This window comes from Rhineura floridana, chromosome 1, assembly GCF_030035675.1.
Source record: "Rhineura floridana isolate rRhiFlo1 chromosome 1, rRhiFlo1.hap2, whole genome shotgun sequence".
Lineage (NCBI taxonomy): Eukaryota > Metazoa > Chordata > Lepidosauria > Squamata > Rhineuridae > Rhineura > Rhineura floridana.
In genome coordinates this window covers 167,409,923-167,424,437 of record NC_084480.1, presented here as the reverse complement: position 1 = coordinate 167,424,437, position 14,515 = coordinate 167,409,923, and the positions used below count along the sequence as shown (strand labels likewise).

Below are 14,515 nucleotides of genomic sequence, written 5' to 3'. Positions count from 1 at the left end.
TGTTTCACATACATGCCCCCTTGCCTGTCTACCTCCAGCCTTGTGTCCCCCTCAACCATTGCCAACTTTGTGTCCAATACCATACAGCCTATTACTACTAACGTATGCCATTCTCTCTAAACCAAAGACAGAGGGTCAGAGATGTGAAGGGCTCCCCAGTGAAGTGCACCTTTGGCCCTCCAGATGTTACTGAATTACAGCCCCAGACAGCCCGGCCAATGCCCAAGGAGGATGGGAGTTGTAGTTTAGCAATGTCTGGAAGGCTAAAGGTTCACCACACCTGCTCTAAACCAAATGAAAGCATGAGGAAAAAGCATGGGTTAAGTGATAAGATAAGCAGACAGTGCCCCAATAACATCCTGAGCTTCAATGTTTCCACACCTGAGAGCAGGAAGATTCTAGCTGAAAGACTAAAGGAAAGTATGGGTTGTACTGAGGCTATGTTGTAAGCCAGCATAATATGCAAGACTGTAGAATATGTTTACAGCTTACATGGTGCAGAAATTAAGGCATTGGTGCATTAATGAATTTGTAAGCAACTTAACTTCTTAAGCTTATGTTTTAAAATCCTAGAATATATAACTGCAGCTTTTCAAAAAGGATCACTTTACAAATTTAAAGTATTATGTAAATAATAATTAACATTACTATTATCTGGCAATACAGTGGGGCAGCCTGATGGGACCATGTGCCACCATTCCTGAGAGTGCAGCACTGGCTGCCAGTGAGCTTCCGGGCCCAATTCAAGGTGTTAGTTCAGCATATAAAGCCCTAAATGGCTTGGAATCCAAGTACCTAAAAGAGCGCCTTCCCCACTATCAACCATCTCAGACCAAGGGCTTATTGGTGGTGCCTCCACTGGGGGCTGCCCAGTTGGCACTAACCTGTAACAGTGCCTTTTCAGTGGTGGTTCCCCATTTGTGAAATGCCTTCCACAGTGAGGTGTTTCTATATCTGTCACTATTGACTTTCAGGAGGAATTTGAAAATGTTTCTCTTTACCCAGGCATTTGATGGCTGAAGGGGACTGTTCCTGGCAACCCAGACATCACTGGATGAAAGAATCTTTTTAACTGTAATTGTGTTTTAGAATGTGTTAAATTGTTTTAAGAATGCCTTTTGTTGTTAAATTGTTTTGCTGATGTGTTTGCTACTCTGGGCTCCACTGAGATGAAGAGTGGGATATAAATTAAATAAATAAATAAGGCAGTGCTCCAGACCCTGCCCTTCCTTATCCTTTGGGAAGCCCAGTACTTTCCAGATCACTGGGACTGAATAGGGATTAGAGGCTCTCAGGGTTTCTTGTCCCCCTGAAAGCAGTGGGGCAGGGAGACGAAGATGGATCCATCCCAATGTTCCACCTCAGGGAAGATGAGCATCTATGACCTTGCTTTCATCATTCCTACTGCTTCCCATTGATAGTGGCAAAAGACCATGGATAGTGATCAATAATCTGGAGTGTTCCTAGTAAGAGGTTAGTGCAGATTTCCACCTGTAAAAGCACATAGATACTGCTACTCCACGGACCACAGAACAAGGAAGCCGACATTCCCATAGCAGAGCAGACTGCTTGCCAACACCAATACTTTGGGCTCCTTCAAATTTAAAGAAGTCAGGAGAAGAAATAGTTAATCCCTAAAGCACTCACAAGGTTATCAAAAGGATGCAGGCAGCTTAGTCAAGAAGTTCTTGGAAAATCCACTATTTAGAAACATATATGTCAGAGGGGCTTTGTACATGAAGGTATGGAAATAACACAAAATACGTCAGCCAAGATGACAAGGCAAACATGTGTCACTCTGGAGAGGCAAAAAAGCTGGACCTGGCACTTCTAAGCCTTCAAAGAAATCCAGAAACAGGAAGAGCGAATTCAGAAGATGGCCTAGTATACCAGCATTTCCTACCAGATAAGAAAATCTGAGGCATATCCCAAAGGGACAGGAGATTCCCAAGCACCTTGGAGAGAAATGCAGGTACACATTGCACAACCCATCTTTAACTACAGCTCAGCATCTCCGTCACCCACTTCAGGAGGTCATGTGGCCTGAATATTTCCACACACACAACAGAGATTTGTCTCTGGCAATCCTTTTAACTGCGTATATCCACCACTGTTGCTTGCACTCAGAAACACCTGGAATGTTTCCTCAACTCATTCTTAATACCCTCCACAGGCCTGTCCACTTCACTTACAGTGGGAAGCAGGATCTTACACGGCTAGAGTCCCTAAACAAGACCAGCTGCTGGGACAATAATCTCCTCAGCTGACAAGAGGATTCAGCAGTACAAGGTTTTTAGGTCTAAAAGTAGACAGAACAGGGCAGGGGAACATTGTTTCCCTATTAGGAGCTAGCCTGCCTCCCTCTCTCCTCAGTTCATCCCTCACTTGATAGCCCCCTCAATGCTTCCCTGTGCAGACACCTCAGCCAACGACTCTTCTTTGGAGGAGAGTTGCATGCCACTGCTGAAAGGTACCCAACTGGCAGCTCTCCTTGGGCATGGCTGGTGAAGGGGTTAGGTGCTAGACGCAGAAACAGCAGCATCCAGCCACCCACTCTCCTCATTGCAGCTGCAGGCCTGCTGAAATTTAATGGCAGGCCGCATCTATCCTGTGGTCTCCACGTTTCCCATACCTGCTACTGAGTACTACAACACCTATTAACTAGACTAAAAAGCAAGGTTGCAGCAAATGTGCACATAATTACATTTAAATAACAACTATTAATATTTCTGCACCGAAGCCATTTTGCTTCCTGTAATGAAAGCTGTGAGAGGAAAACTTTAATTTCAGGAGCAGGACTATTTGCAGCCTGTCCCTCTTCCTAAGTAATAATGTATTCTGCTCACTGATTTAGGGATACACTCCTACCACCAACTAGCCTATTCAAACATCTCTTCAATATTTGCTCTGTCAAGGCATCTCATATCACTTATCGTTAAGCTCAAACACCCTTCCTCTAGATGTGTTAGGTTCTGTTTGATACACTTCTGCTAGAAAAAAAAGAATTATTTTCCCCTTCCTCATCTGTTCCATAGTTAGAACTGTTTTGCTTATTCTTATTGGAAATTAGCTTTGCATCCAGCAGCTGAAATTTAAATACTTAGTTAACCCTGGAATGATCAAGGCAAGATTCAGTGGTACTCAATGGGAAAAAAAACCAGGTGATTATTATTAATTAAATTTACATCCTGCCCTTCCTCCCAAAGGAACCCAAGGCTCCTTTATTATGCTAATCAGTCTTTTCCACAGGGGATTTGTTCTCTTTAAAAAGAGAGGTCTTTGAGTTGCATTCACCTAAATTCTACTCAGAGCAGAGGCACTGAATTAATAGGCCTAAGTTAGCCAGGTATGCTTTAAATTGGGTTCATGCACTAAGCAGGGGGTTGGACTCCTCAGCCTCATATGACCCCTTCCTTGTTTTTACATAGCTGCCAACTAACCAGAATCTGAGGTCAGCATGCAGCTCTTTTCCTGACCAGGATTCCAAGACTGAATAGTAATCAGGTTCTCTGCCTTGGCTTAGCACCTTAGAACGATGTCCTAGTCACAGCAGAAGTACAGTTTTGGAATGCCTTCAACTATAGCCCTTGAACAATGCTGCCTATGCATTGTATTTGGCCACCACGTGCTCTTTGTTTTTGAAATCCATTATTCCATTTTTCTAATAAATACACAGTTTGACTATTTAAGGATCTAAAGTTTTGCCATGGTGGTTCTCATGTTTGATTTTCTAAGCTATAAAATATTGCAGATCTTTGTGTTTTATTGATATAATATTATGGTAAGAGTAGAATAAGAGAGAGATTAGATGCCCTAAGGTCTCAAAAAGCCAAGCCACCAGACTTCTCAGTTATAGTAATTTCCCCCAATTTCAGTGTTCGCCAACTTTCCTGGATGTTAACCAAGTGAGCTGATGCCAGCAAATAGCCCAAAACTGAGCTCTAGTATAGAATCATAGAGTTGGAAGGGGCCTTGTAGGCCATCGAGTCCAACCCCCTGCTCACAGCAGGAAATCCACAGCTAGAGCATCTCCCGCAGACAGCTGTCCAGCCTCTGCTTGAAGACATCCAGCGAAGGGGATCCCACCACCTCCCTAGGCAGTCGGTTCCATTGCCGAACTGCCCTTACTCTCAAGAAGTGCCTTCTAATGTCCAATCTGAATTTACGCTCCTGCAACTTAAAACCAGTAGACCTAGTCCTACCCTCTGGGGCAGCAGAGAACAAATCTGTACCCTCCTCTATGTGACAGCCCTTCAGGTACTTAAAGAGTGCAATCATGTCACCCCTCAGCCTTCTCTTCACCAGACTGAAGATGCCAAGTTCCTTCAACCTTTCCTCATAAGACTTGTTCTCCATACTGGCTATCATCCTCGTCGCCCTCTTCTGAACCCGCTCTAACTTGTCTATATCTTTCTTAAAATGAGGCGCCCAGAACTGAACGCAGTATTCCAGATGAGGCCTGACCAATGCAGAATATAGTGGGACTATTACTTCCCTCGACCTGGAAACTATAGCTCTGTTTATGCAGCCCAAAACCGCGTTTGCCTTTTTTGCCGCAGCATCACACTGCTGGGTCATGTTCAACTTACGATCCACTACAATTCCAAGGTCCTTCTCACACGCACTACTGCTAAGCCGGATATTTCCCATCCTGTACCCGTGGATTTTGTTTTTGTGGCCTAAATGCAGAATCCTGCATTTGTCTTTATTGAATGTCATTTTATTAATTTCAGCCCAATTTTCTAGCCTATCCAGGTCCCTTTGGATTTTATTCCTGTCTTCCATTGTGTTAGCTATCCCTCCCAGTTTCGTATCATCCGCAAACTTCATAAGGCTTCCCTCCACCCCATCATCTAAGTCATTGATAAAAATGTTGAAGAGTATCGGCCCCAGGACAGAACCCTGTGGCACTCCACTCGAAACTTCCTTCCAGTCCGAAGCAGAGCCACCGACGACCACTCTTTGAGTACAGTTTTCCAACCAGTTGTGAATCCGCCTGACAGTATTTCCATGTAGTCTGCATTTGACGAGTTTGCTAATCAAACTTTGACTTTGTCAAACGCCTTGCTGAAATCTAGATAGATGACATCTACAGCATTTCCACCATCTACTAAGCTAGTGACCCGATCAAAAAAAGAGATGAGATTAGTTTGACAGGATTTTTTCTTGACAAACCCATGCTGGCTCCTTCTAATCATAGCATTGTCATCTAGATAGTTGCCAATGGACTCTTTTATTATCCGTTCTAATATCTTTCCCGGTATTGAAGTCAGACTGACTGGCCTGTAATTCCCTGGATCTTCTTTTTTACCCTTTTTAAAGAGCGGGACGACGTTTGCTTGTCTCCAATCCTCCGGCACCTCTCCCGTTCTCCAGGATTTCTCAAAGATGATGGCAAGAGGTTCCGAGAGTACATCAGCAAGTTCCTTCAATACTCTGGGATGCTGTTCATCAGGCCCTGGAGATTTGAACTCATTTAGGTTAACTAGGTATTTCCTGACTATCTCCTTATCGATCTCGAACTGCAGTCCCGACCCCTTACTGAGATTGCTACCGATGCAAGGTTGCACACTGTTCCCTTTTTGGGAGAAAACGGAGGCAAAATAGGTGTTGAGCAGTTCTGCTTTTTCCTCGTTATCTGTCAACATTTTGCCATCTTCATTGAGCAGCAGTCCCACCGTTTCCTTGGTCTTTCTCTTGCTTCGAACATATCTGAAAAACCCCTTTTTGTTGTTCCTCGCTTCCCTCGCCAGCCTCAGCTCATTCTGGGTTTTAGCTTTCCTTACGCTATTCCTGCAAGCCCGAGCCGCTCATCGGTACTCTTCCTTGGTGATGCGTCCTTCCTTCCATTCTTTATACATGCTCTTTTTTACTTTTACCTCCTCCACCAGTCTTCCGTGTAGCCACATTGGCTTTTTCCAATGTCTTCCATTTTTCTTCCTCTTTGGAATTGTTAGCGATTGCACTTTTTGTATTATGTTCTTCATGAACTCCCACGCTTCTTGGGCTCCTTTTTTCTTTAGTCTATCTAGCCACGGGATCCTACCCATCATTTCCCTGAGCTTGCTAAAATCGGCTTTCCTGAAATCCAAGGTCCATGTTTGACTATATTCTTCTTTGGCTTTCCCCAGAATCCCGAATTCCAGCATTACGTGGTCACTTTCCCCCAAGGTACCGACCGCTTTAATTCCCGTGATCAATTCATCCCTGTTAGTTAAGATCAGGTCCAGGATTGCCGATCCCCTTCTTCTACTTTTTGAAAGAGGAAATTATCAGCAAGGCCCATCAGGAATTTGTTGGAGGCTTTGTGCTTCGCAGAGTTTGTCTCCCAGCAGATATCCGGGTAGTTGAAGTCCCCCATCACTACTACTTCTTGCCTCCTTGAGATTTCAGAGATTTGTTTGAGAAAGGCCTCGTCTACCACCTCTTCTTGGCCAGGGGGTCTGTAGTAGACACCTACTACCATGTCGGTTTTATTTGTTTCTCCATTTATTTTTACCCAAATGGTCTCTACCGGACCCCTTTGTTCGCTGTCTTGGATTTCCATAGAGGTGTATTTGTCTTTGCCGTATAACGCTACTCCCCCTCCTTTTCTGTTGCTTCTATTCTTTCTGTAGAGTTTATATCCTTGAATGGCTATATTCCAATCATGGGAGTCATCCCACCAAGTTTCTGTTATCCCTATCAAGTCATATTTGCCTTGATGCACTAAGACTTCAAGCTCCCCTTGCTTGTTTCCCAAGCTCCGTGCGTTGGTATATAGACAGCAGAAGTCTCTTTTGTCCCGATTGGATTCCTCCGTTAATATACCGTGAGCTTTGCCGTGCATCCCTTTCTCTCTCCCAGTGTCTCCTGTACCCTTCAAATCCTTGCATTTACAACCTGCTGTCTTTGGATCGGTCTTTAAGCTATCATCTCCATCCCCCAGAGGCTTTAGTTTAAAGCCCTCTTGATGAGTTTTGCCATACTTCTGCCAAAGAGATTCTTCCCAGTCCTCGCGAGGTGCAGCCCATCTCTTGCCAACAGTCCCCCCTCCAAGAAGCTTAGACCATGGTCCCAGAATCCAAACGTCTCCCGTCAACACCATCTGCGTAACCAGTCGTTGACCTGCAGTATCTTCCTTTCCCTTTGTAGTCCTCTAACCTTCATGGGAAGAATTGACGAGAAGACCACCTGCTCCCCCAAATGCTTGACCTTCCTACCCAGAGCCTCACAGTCCGAGGTGATCTGTTCCAAGGTGTTTCTGGCTGTGTCGTTCGTGCCCACATGGATGAGGAGAAACGGGTACCTATCTTGTTTCCCAATGAGCCTCGGCAGGTTGTCAGCGATGTCCCGGATGCGTGCCCCAGGGAGACAACAGACTTCCTGATTCATTTTGTCCGGCTGGCATACCGGTGCCTCTACCTCTCCTGAGCAACGAGTCTCCAACCACCAGCACCCTCCTCTTTTTGCCGCGAGCAGTGGCTGCATCAGCTTCCTTCTTCCGGGGTGTGGAGTCTTCCTTTGCAGTCAGTGTCTCTTGATGCAGGTGAGTTTGTTGAGGCTCTTCAGAGGTGCTGTCTGCTGAGAGACACTGAAAGTGATTTGTTAATTGCATCAGTTCTGAATCCCTCCTGTTTTTCCTTGCCCTTACAGTGACAGTCCTCCACGGGGATTTGTTGCTGTTGCAGTCCTGTTCTTCCTTGTCACTTTCTTCCTGTACTTTGTGTTGCTCCCTTAATTCCTCTTGTGTTCTATCGAGGAAGTCCTCATCTTCTCTGATAAGTCGCAGGGTGTCTATGTGTTGCTGCAGCCCCCAAACCTTTTCTTCTAGGAGCGCCACCAATCTGCACTTGCTGCAAGTGTAATCGTGTCTGGTTTCCATTAAGAAGATGAACATAGTGCAGACGTTGCAGGTGACAACAACTGCTTGATCCCCCTCCATTTTATGTTTGTTGTTTCCTATTTCTGTTGTCGGTGGCAGTCTTGATGTTTCTCTTGTGAGTGCCAGGAATTAGTTGAACGGATTTTGGTTACCTCACCAGAGCTCCTCCTCCTCTCTTGGTCAGATGCCTCCCAAGTCTCTCAGGGTCAGGAATCCCGAGTCCCTTCTCCCTCGCAGAGAGTGCCGCGAAGCCTTTTTTTATGCATGCTGATGTGGGTCAACTGTACAATTAAGTGAAGGGGAAGATTCTTTGATCTGGCAGTTTTCCACAGGATAAAATCTATACTGAAGATTAAAATATAATCTTGTTTTTCATATGTAAGGATTATGCTGGGCGACCTCACCATATAGAAATAGTCTGAATTAAAGCTTGCAACAGTCATAGAATGGCACAACTCTAGTGCAGTTTGGATCATAGTCTCTCAGGTCTTTCAGGGTCAGGAGTCCCGAGTCCCTTCTCCTCGCAGAGAGCGCCGCTGAGCCTGATGGGAAAGAAAGTATGCAGATGAGCTGCTTACCTCACCAGAGCTCCTCCTCCTCCTCCTCTCTTGGTCAGTCTTAAGAATCTGACAGAAGTAGGCAAACAGCTTGACTTAATCAGAACTGGACCCCATTACAATTCCAAGCTTGGAAAATGATGCAACAAGACGTATAAACCAGAGTAAGATTTTTTTTTTAAAAAAAATCTCAAAACACAAGATCAGGAAGAAGGAACACATCAGCCTTCTGAGCTGTATAACATATTCATCCATATAACAGGAAACATTCTGACAAGAACTCAGTGCTCTTACCCATGGGCAACTGGTTGATCATTGTGAGAAGAGGATGCTGGACTAGATGGGCCATTGGCCTGATCCAGCTGGCTCTTCTTATGTTTTTAAATACTATTTAGTATCTTTGTTACCACCAAGAACTCCTTTTGGAAAACAGCAGGTTTCTTGAGGCATCTGTGCTCAGGGAGAAGCTGCCATGCCTTCTGTTTGCTGGATGTAGTAAAGTATTCCTTGTACATGGAAGATTTCAAGTTGGTAATGTTTGTTGTTAAATTCTGAGGAAAAGCTTGGGTTGCCTCATGGTAACAGAAGACTTCTTTTCATAGTGAAGATGACAAGGATATTAACTTCCTTCCCCTTCAAGGTAAAAATAAAGAAGAGGAAGGGGGATTTGTGAAAACTTGCCAACTTGGGACTTTAGCATATTACTATGTTTACCTAAAAACTGACTCTCCAAAGTTACAAACTGTGCTATGATCATTCCCCCCCCCCGGATAAGAAAGGAAGAAGGAAGAGTCCGTCTTTTGCCAGGGTTGCAAACTCTTTTCAGCTTAATCTCTGAGCCACCATCGCTTGCACAAGTGAATAAGTTAGTTGTGTAAACAGGCCCTGAAGCTGAAGCAAAGCAATTCTAAACACAGTGTACCCACAAAAACCCCATGGAAGAAATTGCTCTTCTCCAAAAGCTTTTTTTTAAAAACAGTATATGGCTATAAACTGGAGAACTTTTCAGCTTCTTCTCTATGATAGCATTTGCTGGCCAAATGATTACCTTCATACTTCTACAGTCACCATTTACATAGTGGTGGTAAATTTATCTGTCACACATCTTGCCATTCCTCAATGAAACTCAGGGTGGCATGCAAGGATATAATCCCTTGGGAAAGGGCCATAGCTCAGTGGCAGAGCACCTGCTTTGCTTACAGAAGGTCCCAGGTTCAATCCCCGGGATCTCCAGGTAGGGCTGAGAGAGACTTCTGCCTCAAATCCTGGAGAGCTGCTGCCAGTCAGTGTAGGCAATACTGAGCTAGACAGACCAATGGTCTGACTTGGGATAAGGCAGCTTCCGATGTTCCTATGATCCCAGATTTTAAAAACAAGTTCACAAACGTTACTAACAGACCTGGCATACTGATCAATTGTTGAGCCAAATACTGTCAATTGACTGGACAATTGCCTATTATTTTGACCACAGTTAAAAAGAACTGCTCATAACTTTACGTTGCTTGCAGCAGAAACGAGAGAGTATCCTGCCACTGATCTGGCTCTTTGCTCTGAACAACTCAGGTAAGGACTAGAATGAGGGATGTTACAAGTATTCAAATAGGGGTATTTGTAAAAGTGAGCACCTCTGTTATCCATCAGGAAATCGATGCTATTCATATAATTTCTGCCTAGAAGAAAGGAGCCTCCTCCACAGCGTCCCATTGCCCTGCTGCACGTAAGTTACCCGTCCCTTGAGGACTAAGGGAAAGGAAGGTAGCAGTGGGTACTTTGCAAGCGTTTTCCCTCTTACCATTTGCAGCTTTAATCATCTCAAACCATCAATATAAATTCTAGCAAAGACTTTAGGGGCAAGAAGAAGGATGCTCACGTGTCCTGAAGTTGGACTCTTGTCTAGAAAAATCATAGCTATTGAAAGAACTGAAGGTATTTATTGAAGTAAAACACACAAAATACAATTTTAAGAGATATATTAAATTATGGAGAGTTGGGAAATGTCAAAACCCTTTTTTGTTGTTCTAATAAAGCTAATGCTTAACAATAATCAAGCTTTATTTGAAAATATTTGAATATCTGACTAGTCAATTGCCCAAATCTAGTTACTAAGTCTCTAGCCCTCCTATAAAGAAAGTTATGGGGCAAAATGTGCAAGTGCCTTTCTAAGTGATTTTTGTGAAATAAGCCCACCTGTCTACTCCTGTCAGTGTTATTAGCCAATGAGTGAAGTCAGAGCTGTGACCGATAATTAATTGTTTGAACATCAGGCAATACGAATCTAACAGAAATGGAGAAATAACTTGGATAGTTAGGATGCAATATACATAGCATGTATGGTACATTTGGATACAAACTGTATGAGAAACAGCTGATGTAGACTTGTTTGTGGCTCTGTTTGCTTGCAGCAATCAGTAAGCCCAATTTAATTAATTTATATGAAGTAATTTTAAAACCAAAGGTCTTCCCAAAGCAAATCACAATATTAAGCCTCCTTCCCTTCACTGGACCCTTGAATTCGTATTACTTATCCATTTTGCTCTGCCCCTGGATTGACAGTGCACATGTTCTTTCCATAACAAGCCCTAAACCAGGTTAAGTCTCCTGTAGTCTGATAGTCTAACTCATCCATGCGCTATGCCTGATCCCTGGCGCACAGTACTTCTCACACTCTTCTTCCTGGCAGCACTAGGATCCATCGCCTGCTTCTTTCTTATATTCGTTCCTTCAAGATCTCTGTTTTGCACAGGAAAATATTACATACTAAAGTGCTGAGAAGAGGGCTCTTCCTACTTGCTGTTTCAGCAAAGGTGCAGTTCTCTACAAAGTGCCCTGGTAGCCACTTGGTTTGCCTTGTGTTAAGGCCAATATTGCATCCTTGGGAGACTACATGAACAATACTAGATTTTTAAAAAGCAATGAGCAGTCAGCAAGAAGTAGGCTGAGTACATTAAGGAAATTAAGGCTGTAATCCAATACACACTTACCTGGGAGTAAGTCCCATTGAATCCAATTGAGCTTACTTCTGAGAAAACATGTATTGGATTGCAGCCGAACTATTTTGCTCTACATTGTATAAGAAAACTACTTATTATTAGCATGCTATCTCATTTTCTCCCCACAACAACCCTGTTGTTGGAGCATTCATTCTTTTTATGGTCAGACCCTTCACACTGTAAGTCCACTACCTGAACAAACACATCAATCAGAGAGACACTTCATTGGCATTAGGGGGAGGTGCCAAAGTATTTGGCACACCAAGCACCTTCTGGATGAAGTGGTGGATGCATTAAGGCAGGGATTGCCAATATTTAGGGGCCCAGGAGCATCTTTGGAATTTTGAAACTGCAGTAGGCACCATCCCTCTGGCCAATTCTCTCTCCCTTTGCCACCTTCCTTGACAGACATAAAACATATGCATGCACCAGACAGAGAGACAGACAGAAAGACACACACACACTTTTGCTTTTTCGTGGGGGTCTGGGAAGAAGTCAAATTCAGTAGAAATAACAGATCCTCTAAAATCTGCATGATTATAGTTTTAAGGGGATCTCTTGCTAAAAAACGATGAGGATCCATAACAATCAGTGCCTCGGATCCACAGTTTTGTGCCATGGCAGTCTGGAAACTAATCAGTCTATGATGTTTAGAGTTCAGTCAGGTGACCAATATGATCTGATTTGGGGTGGGGATGTAGACTCATAAAAATATGCAATTTCAAGAGGATTCCTTTTACTGGATCCAACTTCTGTCTGCACCTTCTTTCTCTAACATTCCATGCTCTCTCTCTCCCTTGATTCTTGTGGCACTCTACTTTCTCCTTACCTCCTCCTAGTCAGTCCATTTTCCTCAAGCCCACAGATTGCCCCATTTTCTCTCCTACCCTCTTAGTTCCTCTGCTTTCTGTTAAACTGCTCAGGTGCCAAGCAGAACAGGGCTGAAAGAAAGTGAGAGTGTTGCTCTTTCAAGGGCCTTTGGCCAGAAGGGGGGGTATAAATTTAATAAATAAATTTAATAAATAAATAAATAAAGATCAGTTCTATGTACCTTTAAGAGGGGGGGAGAGAAGGTAACCACCCTTGTCACCGCATGATGAAGGCGGTAGCACCTGAAGGTGCCACATTGGTGACCCCAGCATAACATGAAAATACACCCCAGGGATCCCCAGAACCCTTTGTTCAGTGCCACCCAACCAGTTTCAGAAGATGCCAAGACCTAACACAGCCACTGTGTAATTGTGGCTGTGTTTATTTACATGAAGGAAAGAGAGCAAGGCACCTGCTCCTGGAACAAACACAACAGCCAAAGGACACCTGTTCCTGAATCTGAGCAGAACAAAAGGAGGAAGTTCCCACTAAGTGCACACTAACCTGTAAACTGAATTTCCAGAATGCAGGCAAAGACGCTAGATCACAAGGAAAGAGAACCAATGAACGGATGGAAAAGCCAGTCAGTCAGCCCAAGTTGCTAAGGGGTAGTGCCTTGGCAGTTTTTTGCATCAGCGATACAATTTGGGCCTCTCCAAAGCAGACTCTAAGCCCTTAGCCTCTCCATGCTTATCTTCCTATGGACGATCTTTGTAAGTAAGCTGCATCTAAGCCAACCTGAACCCCTTAAAAGCGCCCAAAAGCAACACAGGAACGCAACTGAGGGTCAGATTCAAGATCACCAGAGCCAATCTTGCCAGCGGCCAGCCGGGAACCTATTTTCTCCCTTCCAGAACCTCTTCCAGTAAGAGCACAGAAATGGATGCCCAAGTCCACAAAGTAAGGGGTCGATTTGAATCAAGACTCGTCCGCAGACAAGGGACGCCAAGGACAAGATTCAGATGTGAAGTGCGTGAAAACAGCAAGGGTGGTTTCAAGCGTGCACGAAGTATATATCCTCACCCACGGAAACAGCCCAAATTGCACCGGAATTGTGGAGGGGCTAAGTAAGCTCCGTAGGACCACCAGAACCGGAATTCAAAGCTGCCGAAAACCCACTCTTCTCCGCTCGCTAATCCCAAATGTGAAATACCTTACTATATCTTACAAGGGAAAGGCTTTCTGCACCCACTCAAAAGCACTCTCGACACTTTAAGAACTCAGAAAAGGCTCCCAGGAGAATCCCGACGCTTTCCTGCCCAGTGCCGTGTTCTGTCGCTGACTGCCCGTCTGCCCCTACCTTGGCTTCGAAACCGATGCCGTGCTGGAAGGCGTCGTCGTTGTGTAGCGGGATGCGCAGATCGTGCCTGTCATCCACCAGGTTGTATCGCGATTTAGCGGAGGGGGACGCACCTACAGGCATCGCGGCGAGACGCTGAGCTGCTCCCGACAACCCAGGAGAGGAGAACAGTGGCGGCCACCTCCGCCTGAACCCGGAGAAGAGTCGGGGTAAAGAGGCTGGCCTTTCACTTGGCGACGCCCCAAGATCTGCCGGGCAGATCAGACACAGGCCCTGCCGGGCATGCGCCAATCCTGGAGAGGAGGAGAAGCTGGACGGGAGAGACTCCGTGTTCCTCCTCCTCATCCGCTCGAGAATCCAATGGCGAAGCAGTCGGGGAGGGATCAGAGAGCGGCGGAGGTGGCGTGGCGCCTGCCTGCTCTCTTCGCCTCCTCTGTGCGTTGGCTTTCCTATTCGTTCGCTGCTGTAAAGGTCAGGCCCGGCGCCAGTGGTCCAGCTTAGCGGCTTTCCGGCCTTCAGCCGCGCTCGGCTCAGTTCAAGCAAATGGACCCCGGAAGGTCTCAGGACATCCAGAGGTCGGTTTGGAATGTCAGATCTGACCAGCCGTTCTGTCTCAGACTGACACACTTTCTCTGCCAAAGGAGATCTTAGGTTTACACTAGGGCCCCATTTGCACTGTACATTTAAAAGCAGTGTCATGCCACTTTAAGCAGTCATGGCTACCCCAAGGAATCCTGGGCATTGTAGTTTATGGGTGCTGAGAGTTGTTAGGAGACCCCTATTCCCCTCACAGAGATGCAATATTCAGAGTGGTTTAACAATTACTCCTTAGGAAACTGAAAATTGTAAAGCTCTTGGTCAAGTGATACCAGCCTGTTGGAAAAGCATTCTTAACACAGCCACTTTAATTTTGAAGGAAAAGCAGCTGATCAGC

At 44.9% G+C, this 14,515-nt stretch overlaps 1 protein-coding gene across 3 annotated transcripts in view; it reads right to left on the bottom strand.

Moving 5' to 3' along the window:
* The window catches only part of NOS1AP (nitric oxide synthase 1 adaptor protein), a 105,744-nt gene extending 91,464 nt beyond the window's left edge, over positions 1-14,280 (bottom strand). For all 3 annotated transcript variants that reach the window (XM_061584699.1, XM_061584692.1, XM_061584703.1), the window contains exon 1: positions 13,582-14,280. In XM_061584699.1, coding sequence (XP_061440683.1) covers positions 13,582-14,280 — 699 coding nt within the window. The remainder of the gene's footprint in view (positions 1-13,581) is intronic.
* Between the last annotated feature and the right edge of the window lie 235 nt (positions 14,281-14,515).